General features: G+C 51.7%; 1 protein-coding gene across 1 annotated transcript; it reads right to left on the bottom strand.

The window, feature by feature from the left end:
• Positions 1-2463: 2463 nt before the first annotated feature.
• LOC311216437 (olfactory receptor 14A16-like) lies at positions 2464-3396 on the bottom strand (the record flags this gene model as incomplete). Its single annotated transcript, XM_084297972.1, has 1 exon — positions 2464-3396. The coding sequence occupies one exon, from the start codon at positions 3394-3396 to the stop codon at positions 2464-2466; it is 933 nt and encodes a 310-aa protein (XP_084154098.1).
• Between the last annotated feature and the right edge of the window lie 7804 nt (positions 3397-11200).

Genomic DNA, 11200 nt, shown 5'->3' with positions numbered 1-11200 from the left:
TAGGCAACCCATTCCAATGCCTGACTACTCTTTCTGAGAAGAAAATTCTAATTTCTTCTAATTTCCAAACTAAACCTCCCTGGAGCAATCTGGGGCCATTCCCTCTAATCCTATCAGTAGTTATCTGCAAGAAGAGGCTGACCCCCAGCTCCCCACAACTTCCTTTTGATAGCTAGAGAGAGCAATTAGGTCTCCCCTGAGCCTCCTCTTCTGCAGACTAAACAACCCCAGTTCCCTCAGCTGCTCCTCAAGGCACTTATGTTCCAGACCCTTCACCAGCTTTGTAGCTCTTCTCTGGATGTTTTGCAGGGCCTCAATGTCCTTCTTGTAGTGAGGGGCCCAAAACTGAACACAGTACTCAAGGTGCAGCCTCAGCAGAGCAGAGTACAGGGGGATGATCACCTCCCTGGTCCTGCTGGCTGCATTATTCCTGACACAAGGCAGGATGCCATTGGCCTTCTTGGCCACCTGGGCAGACTGCTGGCTCATGTTCAGGTGAGCATCAACAAACACCCCCAGATCTTTTTCCTCTGCACAGCTTTCCAGACACTCTGCCACAAGCCTCTAGCGTTGCATGAAGATGCACTTAACCAAGTTGAAACTCATCCCATTGGCCTCTGCCCTTTGATCCATCCTGTCCAGGTCACTCTGAGGGGCCTTCATACCCTCTGGCAGATAGACACTTCTCCCTAACTTGGGCTCTATCCCTGCACCATCCTGTCCTTTCTGTCCCACACATGGTCCCATGGCCCCACGGTTCAGGCACAGCACAGGGAAGGGTGTGGTCAGGGTGGGTAATGGTCCCCAAGCACGATCCCCACTGCAGCCCTTGCTTCCCTTTCTCTATAGCTCTCCCCTTCCCCCTGCACCTGATGCCTGCCTTGCCCTGACCATGTCCCACGGGAGGTTTCATAGACATCCCTGATCTGGGGTCTGAAGGTGTCTGGTCCAGGGAAGACATTGGACAGGGTTGGCCATTCCCCCACACAGGCAGGGAGCTGAAGGTGAGGACGGGGGTGGCCTGGCAGCAAACCCCAGCCATAAATCAGAGTGAGCAGCAAGTACTAGGAACAGCCATGGCTAGAGGCTGGGGATGACGGATGTCCTGGGCCACCTTCCCAGGCTAATCATTCCACCACTGGCCCAGAGTGACCACCTGCCTCCTGCACTTGCATGTTACTCCTGTCCACGAGCTCTGGCTCTGGCTCTGCACCACAAATGCCCTGCTGTGAGTCCTCACCCAGCATGGCCACACAACTCAGACAACATCTGAGTTTTCCTCTGGCAGGACAGGACCTGCCACTCCTGTCCCCTCCCTGTGCTCCATGCAGTGCTCAGAGCTGGTGGTGATGCTCTGCAGAGTGAGAGGCCTGGTTTAAAGCCATTCTCTCTTGTCCTGTCATTACTGGCCCAAGCAAAATGTTACTCTTTATCTTATTTATAAGACTCCTTTAAGAACTGAAAAGCTGCATTGAGGTCTCCCAGGACCCTTCTTTTCTTCAGGCTGAACAGCCCCAGCTCTCTCAGCCTTTCTTCACAGGAGATGTGCTCCAGTCCTCTAATCAGCTATGTGAACCTCCTCTGGACCCACTCTAACAGATCAACTTCCTTTTCGTGTTGGGGACCCTACACTCCAAATGAGGCCTCACAAGGGCAGAGCAGAGGGGCACAATCACCTCCCTCATCCTGCTGGACACTCCTCTGTTGATGGAGCCTGGGGTGCAGTTGGCTTCTGGGCTGCAGGTATGCACTGCTGGCTCATGTCAAACTTTTTCTCCACCAGAACCCACAAGTCCTTCTCAGCAGGGCTGCTCTCAAGGACTTCTTCTCCCAGTCTGTTCTCATGTCTGGGATTGCCCTAGCCCAGGTGCAATGCCTTGCACAAGGACTTGTTGAACCTGTTTAGATTCACATGGGCCCACTTCTCAAACTTGCTCAGGTCCAAACAGATATCATCCCTTCCTTTTGTTGTATCAACAGCACCACTCAGATTGGTGTCATTGGCAAAGTTGCTGAGGGTGCACTTGATCCCACTGTCTACATCACTGATAATAATATTAAACAGTGCTGGTCCCAAGACAGGCCCTGAGGGACACTACTCCTCACCAGCTTCCACCTGGATATAGAGCCATTGACAGCAATTTCATAGAGCAATGACCTCCACCTGATAATAAAACAATTTCTTCAGCCTGTTCCTGACCACAACATTGGAAGAAGAACCCAACGTCCAGGCACCAGCACTGTGGAAACACCCTTTTATTAAAGAGATGTGACAGGGGAAGCCAGTTGTACCTTAACAATAGATACAGGTACAAGGGCCTCTGGGTCAAAAAGAGTGGATTTAGGCCACTCTACAGAAGTCGAGTGAAGGCAGACAAACAAGATTATCACAGAAAAAAATGCACAAAGACCACCAGTTTCCTGAGATGAATTGGAAATCCCTTGTGAAGAGACATGGGCAGCTTACTGCTGCTGAAGGACTACTGATTGACTCAGCTTCTTCAGTGCATCCTTGAGCTCCTGGTTCCTCATACTGTAGATGATGGGGTTCACTGCTGGAGGCACCACTGAGTACAGCACTGTCACCATCAGGTTCAGGGATGGGGAGGAGATGGAAGGGGGCTTCAGGTAGGCAAATATGGCAGTTCTGGAAAAGATGGAGACCATAGCCAGGTGAGGGAAACATGTGGAAAAAGCTTTGTGCTGTTCCTGCTTGGATGGTATCCTCAGCACTGATCTGATGATCTGCACATAGGAGAAAAGAATAAAAATAAAACACTCTGAAGCTAAAGGGAGACTAATCAGAACAAGTCCAAATTCCCTGAGGTAGGCATCTGAGCAGGAGAGCTTGAGGATCTGGGGGATTTCACAGAAGAACAGGTCCAGGGCATTGCCTTGGCAAAGAAGGGAAAATGTACTGGCAGTGTGCACCATGGCATTGAGAAAGCCACTGCCCCAGGCAGCTGCTGCCATGTTGACACAAGTTCTGCTGTCCATTATTGTCCCATAGTGCAGGGGTTTGCAGATGGCAACATAGCGGTCATAGGCCATGACGGTGAGAAGACAATACTCTCCTCCAATCATGAACAGAAAGAAAAAGACCTGGGCAATACATCCTGAGTAGGAGATATTCCTGGTTTCCCAGAGGAAATTGGCTATGGCTTTGGGAACAGTGGTGGTAATAGTGCCCAGGTCAAGGAGAGAGAGGTTGAGGAGGAAGAAGTACATGGGGGTGTGGAGGTGGTGATCACAGGCTACGGCTGTGAGGATGAGGCCGTTGCCCAGGAGGGCAGCCAGGTAGATGCCCAGGAAGAGCGCGAAGTGCAGGAGCTGCAGCTGGCGTGTGTCTGTGAATGGCAGGAGGAGGAACTCAGTGGGGAAGCTGCTGTTGGACATTTGCTGCCTCTGGGCATGGTTGCCTGTCCATGGAGGAAAATGCATAATCAGGACAGGGTATCCGAGCAAAATCCACTCTGTTTCTCATGGAGCTCCTGCACACTAACTTCCATTCTTACCTTCTCAGGATAGCATATTTCCCTCTCCCCAGCTGGCACTCTGCCCTGTGCTGGGTGAGTGCACTGTAAGGAACACAATTCTCTGCCTGAGTGCCAGCATCTGCTCCTCTGCTGACCCCCAGCTGGCTGTCCCAAATTACTTACATATCCAAGACCTCCAGTGCATGAGAACAAACAATACAGAGAGGTGGAGGGAAGAGGACAAGAAGCATGACCGAGAGAGGGGAGGGAGAGACAGATGAGCAAGCAGAAAGGGTCAACCAGCCCAGCTGTGCATGCTGGCTGCCAGGCAGCACCATGGCAGAGCAGTGGCTCTCAGCCCTTTGCCAGGCAGTTGGACAGGGCACATGGCAGGAGAGGCAGACCTTCCTTCTTCTGGGGCTCTGGCGACCCAGGAGGCAGCTCCTGCCCAGGACCCCCCAGCCCAGAGGGCAGAGGCTCTGCTCGGTGGGAGGGAAAGCTGAGGGGGGTTTCCTTTTTCACAGAATCACAGAATCACAGAATTTCTAGGTTGGAAGAGACCTCAAGATCATTGAGTCCAACCTCTGACCTAGCACTAACAGTCCCCACTAAACCATATCCCTAAGCTCTACATCTAAACATCTTTTAAAGACCTCCAGGGATGGTGACTCCACCACTTCCCTGGGCAGCCTGTTCCAATGTCTAACAACCCTTTCGGTAAAGAAGTTCTTCCTAACATCCAGCCTAAAACTCTCCTGGTGCAACTTAAGCCCATTCCCCCTCGTCCTGTCACCAGGCACGTGGGAGAATAGACCAACCCCCACCTCACTACAGTCTCCTTTAAGGTATCTGTAAAGAGCAATAAGGTTGCCCCTGAGCCTCCTTTTCTCCAGGCTGAACAAGCCCAGCTCCCTCAGCCGCTCCTCGTAGGACTTGTTCTCCAGGCCCCTCACCAGCTTCGTCGCCCATCTCTGCACCCGCTCAAGCACCTCGATGTCCTTCTTGTAGTGAGGGGCCCAAAACTGAACACAGTACTCGAGGTGCGGCCTCACCAGAGCCGAGTACAGGGGGACGATCACCTCCCTAGCCCTGCTGGCCACACTGTTTCTGATACAAGCCAGGATGCCGTTGGCCTTCTTGGCCACCTGAGCACACTGCTGCCTCATATTCAGCAGACTATCCACCATCACTCCCAAGTCCTTCTCTGCCTGGCAGCTCTCCAACCATTCCTCTCCCAGCCTGTAGCTCTGCTTGGGGTTGTTGTGCCCCAGGTGCAGGACCCGGCACTTGGCCTTGTTGAACTTCATGCAGTTGACCTCAGCCCATTGGTGCAGCCTATCCAGATCGTCCTGCAGAGCCTTCCTACCCTCGAACAGTTCGACACACGCACCTAACTTGGTGTCATCTGCAAACTTACTGAGGGTGCACTCAATGCCCTCGTCCAGATCATCAATGAAGATATTAAAGAGGACCGGCCCCAGCACCGAGCCCTGGGGAACGCCACTAGTGACAGGCCTCCAACTGGACTTGACTCCATTCACCACGACTCTTTGGGCCTGGCTATCCAGCCAGTTTCTAACCCAACAAAGCGTGCGCCGGTCCAAGCCAAGAGCAGCCAGTTTCTTGAGGAGAATGCTGTGGGAGACGGTGTCAAAAGCCTTGCTGAAGTCAACGTAGACCACATCCATAGCCTTTCCCTCATCCACCCAGCGCGTCACTTTGTCATAGAAGGAGATCAGGTTCGTCAAGCAGGACCTGCCTTTCTTAAAGCCATGCTGCCTCGGCCTGATCGCCTGCTTGCCCTGCAAGTGCCGCGTGATGACTCTCAAGAGAATCTGCTCCATGAGCTTCCCTGTTACTGAGGTCAAACTGACAGGCCTGTAGTTTCCCGGGTCAGTCCTCTGGCCCTTCTTGTAGATGGGTGTCACGTTTGCTAGCCGCCAGTCAACTGGGACCTCCCCCAATAGCCAGGACTGCTGATAAATGATGGATAGGGGCTTGGCCAGCTCCTCTGCCAGTTCTCTCAGTACCCTTGGGTGGATCCCATCCAGCCCCATCGACTTGTGCACATCCAAGTGCTGTACCAGGTCACCAACCAGTTCTTCATGGATAGTGAGGGCCACATCCTGCTCCCCATCCCCTTCCACCAGCTCAGGGTACTGGGTATCCAGAGAACAACCGGTATTGCCGCTAAAGACTGAGGCGAAGAAGGCATTAAGCACCTCTGTCTTTTCCTCATCTCTTGTAACTAAGTTTCCCCCCGCATCCAGTAAAGGATGGAGATTCTCCTTAGTCCTCCTTTTTGTGTTGATGTGTTTATAAAAACATTTTTTATTATCTTTAACGGCAGTAGCCAGATTGAGCTCCAGATGAGCTTTGGCCTTTCTAATTTTGTCACTGCAGAACCTCACAACATCCTTATAGTCCTCCCTAGTGGCCTGTCCACTTTTCCAAAGCTTATAAACCCTCTTTTTTCTCCTAAGATCAAGCCACAATTCTCTGTTGAGCCAGGCTGGTCTTCTTCCCTGCCAGCTCGTCTTTGGACACGTGGGGACAGACCGTTCCTGCGCCATTAAGATTTCCCTCTTGAAGGGCGCCCAGCCTTCCTGGACCTCTCTGCCCTTCAGAACCGCCTCCCAAGGAACTCTACCAACCAGTGTCCTCAGCAGCACAAAGTCAGCACTCCGGAAGTCCCATAAAGCGGTTTTACTGGTCCTCTTCCTGGCCTCACCAAGAATAGTGAACTCCACCATTGCGTGGTCACTCTGCCCAAGACAGCTCCCGACAATCACATCCTCCACCAGTCCTTCTCTGTTTGTGAAGAGAAATTCCCTTTCTCCCTGCCCATTTCTGCTGCCTGCAGGAGTCCCTTCCAGGAGCTCTATTTCTGTCCCCAAGTCTGTGCCCTGCCAGTGCTCACACACCCCACCCCATCTGCTGTCTGCTCAGCTCTGTCCTGAACCCTCTCTGTGTGTGCAGGTGCAGAAGAGCAGGTCACACAAGCCCTGATGAAACTGGGAGGTGATGCTGCTGCATTATGAAAGACTGAGAGTGCTGAAGGCACTTTTTGAGGTTCCTCATAAAAATTGAGGTGACTCCAAATCTTCTGTACTCTGTACAGTTCTGTTTCCATTCCTATCCTGATGAACCAAAAAACCCTGAAAGTACAGCTTCAGGAAAGCCCAGCCCACATAAGGCAGCCACAGACTTGGCCTTCTGTCTGAAGAGTCCCATCTGAGGGAGTCAGGAGGGACCTCTGGAGGTGTCCAATACCATCATCTCTGAGCAGCGATAGCTTTATAGGTAGATCAGGTTAGTCAGTCTTTTCTGCAGCTGGGTATTGAAATCTCTGGGCCCATGACCCAGTGTTGATCCACAGTAACTGTTCCCCCAGTACAGACACTGATGCCAGCGGGAGGATGGAGGTGATCAAATTTCAAAGATTGGCTCCCCTTGGGCAGTGGGGAATGGCCATCCCCATGCTCCCCACATGTGGTCCCCAAGCTGTTGGTACTGCTATGCAGAACAAACAGGCTGTACAGAGGTATTTCGGACAAAGGTACTTCACGAAGGGGGAATTGAATCACTCCCCACCTTCCCTTCCCTCTGCTTGCTGGGAGCCTACTCTCTTCCCTGAGATTGCAGAGTCACAGGTTCCCTGTGAATACCTGGCTTTAGTTCTTTCCCTGTGGCTGAGCTCACAGTGGGAGATCTCTCACTTTCAGAGGGGCTGCAGTCACTGCACACCCCAGGCTCTGCTGTCCCTGGAGGTGTCCTGGGCTCTGCAGGCAGCTCCAGATTCCCCTCCTGAAGGACATCACCTATGGGTTACACATGGACAGAACCCTGGCTATGTAGTGCAGTGAGCATTCGCTGCCTCTGCTGTGAGCAGACACCCATGGGTGAGTCTTAAATCTAGTCCTTGTTCTCTGACAGGTCACAATGCAAAACTGAGCCATTCCCTCCTGAACTGAAGCAGGAACAGATCCTTGTGGGGAGCAATTCTTTGGGCCTATTCTTGACACTTTTTTTGGGGGGAAGGAAGTTCCAGGCTTCAGACATTGCACTGGGGTAATTCCAAGATGTCATCAGAGAGTCTGCTCTGACTCACAGTGTTAGATGCACATCTCTATGACATGCTAATGGAACTGAATAAGTTTGTTCATTCACAGCAGTGGGGGGAATCCAAATATTTATGTACAAATGCAAGGAACAGAAGCAGTAATAATGACCCACCCCACCCCCCCCCCAAAAAAAAAAAAAAAAAAAAAAAAAGAGTACGAAGACAACACAAACTTGGAAGGGGATGTACTTGTATTCATTGTATAGTGTTAGGTCAGAGGTTGGACTCGATGATCTTGAGGTCTCTTCCAACCTAGAAATTCTGTGATTCTGTGATTCTGTGATTCATTATTGGAGAGTGAAGGAATCTTTGTAAGTACCGGAAAACATTCCCCAAATCTGTCTCCTAACTGCACACTTGAGCTCCTTGTTTTGCATGCTGTAGATGAGGGGGTTCAGAGCTGAGGGCACCATGGAGTACAAAACTGCCAGCAAAAGGTTGAGGAATGGAGAAGAGATGGAAGGGGGCTTCAGGTAGGCAAATATGCCGGTGCTGATGAACAGGGAGATCACAACCAGGTGAGGGAGGCATGTGGAAAAGGCTTTGTACCGGCCCTGCTGCGAGGGGATCCTCAGCACCGCCCTGAAGATCAGCACATAGGACAGCACAAGGAAAATAAAACACACAAATCCTAAAATAGCACTAACCACAAGAAGCACAGCCTCTCTGAGGTAGGCATCTGAGCAGGAGAGCTTGAGAATCTGGGGAAGTTCACAGAAGAACTGGTCCAGGAGATTTCCCTGGCAGAGGGGCAGTGAAAATGTATTGGCCATGTGCAGCGCAGCATAGAGGAAAGTGCTGCCCCAGACAGCTGCTGCCATGTTAACACAAGCTCTGCTGTCCATTATTGTCCCATAGTGCAGGGGTTTGCAGATGGCAATGTAGCGGTCATAGGCCATGATGATGAGAAGATAAAACTCTGCTGTGACAAAGACAATAAAGAAAAAGGCTTGGGTAGCACAACCTGAGTAGGAAATGGTTGTAGTATCACACAGGCAATTAGCCATGGCTTTGGGAACAGTGGTGGTAATAGTGCCCAGGTCAATGAGAGAGAGGTTGAGGAGGAAGAAGTACATGGGGGTGTGGAGGCGGTGGTTGCAGGCTATGGCTGTGAGGATGAGGCCGTTGCCCAGGAGGGCAGCCAGGTAGATGCCCAGGAAGAGCGCGAAGTGCAGGAGCTGCAGCTCGCGTGTGTCTGCGAATGGCAGGAGGAGGAACTCAGTGGGGAAGCTGCTGTTGGACATTTGTTGCCTCAGGGCAGGACTGGCTATCCATGGAGGAAAAAAAAGAGAGACAAGTTAGAGAGATTTCTCTGAGCAAAATTCACACCTTCTCCCTCAGAATTTACCCTTCCCTGAACTGAATGAGGAATGAGTCAGCTCATCTCCAACACTCCCAACTGGATGACAGTGTGTCTGACATTTTAAAATGGAGCTTGGGCTCCTTGTTCCCAAAAAGATGCCCTCAGGGCAGGGCCCAGCAATCCATGTCAGAACAGAAGCTTACACCCACCTGCACCCCTGACAACGAGATTAAGAGACCCCCACACAGGTGGAGAAATAAGAAAGAATACCACAATGCTCCAACCTACTGACATGGAGAAAGGCAGATGGGCATGCATGGAAGCCTTCAGTTTATAAAGCTTGCATGCCACCTTTGGAAGTGACACTGCACAGCAGGTACTCTTAGTCTCATTCTTGTGCATCACCTTGCAGGACACGGGCTTCTCTCTTCTGGAGGTCCAGCTGAGGAGGAGGTGGCTCATGCCCTAAAGCCCCTGAGGGCAGATGCTGTGCTGGGTGGCAGAGGAGAGCAGGGGGTTGCTGCAGAGAAGGAGCCTGCACTGTAGGCCTGGCGGGGAGAGTCTGAATCCTCCCTCCCTTGGTGTTTCAGGCAGCAGTTCCCTCTCCATCCCTGCCCAGGTCTCTGCTTCCTTGAGCTGTCCCTGCTGGCAGCTGCTTCTCTCCCCCCACTTCTCCTCCCTGCCATGGCTCACAGACCCCATCCCACCCGCTGTGGCTCAACTCTGTCTTGCAGACTCCACCTGTTCCTGTATAATTTTCAGGGATATCTCCATGTGTTCAGTGGTTATGGAGTAGCAAGTACTTATCAAGACCTAAGAAGAACTGGGCTCTCAGGGGCTTCATCAAAATGTAGAAATAAATTCCCATCTCCCACTGCCACCCAGGAAAGCAAGAGGAGAGAAGTTGAAATGCAAACACCTTCCCTTCAAGAATTCCTTGCTCTGATCTTCCTCCTGAAAAGTCCCTTCCAAAATACCCTCGGGGTGCTCTGGAGCCTGACTCATAGAGCAGCATCTGGAGAGGAGGAGAGTTCTGCTGAGTTATGAGGTTCCTCATAGACCTACAGATCTCTTTCAGTGTAAAGATCCAGGGGCATTTGTCACTAATACAAACCTGACAACTTCATTATGATCCTCCTGACTGCCCTTCAGGGAAGGAAAGTTAAAGCACAGACTCCAGAGAGTGTCTTCCCTTCAGGTAGTGCCTGCCTTGGTTTTCACTGTCAAGAATATCCCCAAAGATGCAGTGGCAGTGCTGTGGAGCTGTGAGCATCCTGCCCCAGCACTCAGCCCCTGGGGCACAGCAGGGACCTTGCTCTACACCACAGCCCTGGACACCCCTGCCTGCACCCTGGTTACACAGCCTGCAGCTGGTCGCGTGAGAAGGAAACCTCATCTCCTATAACTCTGACAGCTTTGGAAGGTAATCTCTGCTCTGGAGCTTCTCATTCTTCTCTTATCCAAAGAAACTCTGAGAGTCCACCTGAAAGATCCCGTAGGCTGTGGGATGTGCCAGCAACTCTGGAGATGGCACCAGGAAGAACATCTGTGTTGCCCTGCAGCCACAGACTTACCCTGTTCAGGGCTTTGAAGATTTCTTCCGCAGTGAGCTCTCAGCATCCCCCCTCCACTCTGCCTTTAACATCTCCCTCCCTTCTCTCAGTAGCCCTTGTCCCCTGCAGACAGTGTCCCCAGCCCTGCTGCACTGTGCAGAGGAGCTGCTCCTGGGCAGAGCTGTCTCTCTGCAGTGCTGCCCGCTTGCCAGGAGCTCTCCTTGGTCCCAGGAGCCCAGCCCAGCAAAGCAGCATAGGTCCACCCCTAGGCTTTGCTACCTCTTTACTTCTTGTCTCCCTTGAGATGTCCCTGGCGCTCCAGGGCTGACATCTCCTGCAACACAACAGTCACTTCTGCAGAACATACTTTGAAGTCAACTGAAATAATGAAGTCAACTGAAATAATTACCAAATATCCCTTTGAAACAGCAGAGAGAGGCTGAGTACAGAACTATGGTTAGTTCTAACAGTTTTATTGTCACTGAGAGGTGCAAACGTTCCCTCTGGAAAACTCTGTTTATGGCCAATAACAGATAGGACACACAGGCAGGGATGGGAAGGTGCTAGCTACCCTTGTGCGGGGCAATGATCCATGTGAAGCATCTCATCCCCAGGTGGACACTCTTGATCCATGTGGTGATCCTTGTGTGATGAAGCTCCCCTCACACACTCCACCAACCCATTGGAGCTTGTTCAGTTGGTTCAGTTCAGTGTGACCTCTATGTGAGTGAGCAGCTGGAGTGCA

This window comes from Netta rufina (assembly GCF_964035555.1).
Source record: "Netta rufina genome assembly, chromosome: 18".
Lineage (NCBI taxonomy): Eukaryota > Metazoa > Chordata > Aves > Anseriformes > Anatidae > Netta > Netta rufina.
The sequence above is the reverse complement of the archived record's forward strand: the minus strand, read 5'-3'. Positions and strand labels throughout refer to the sequence as shown.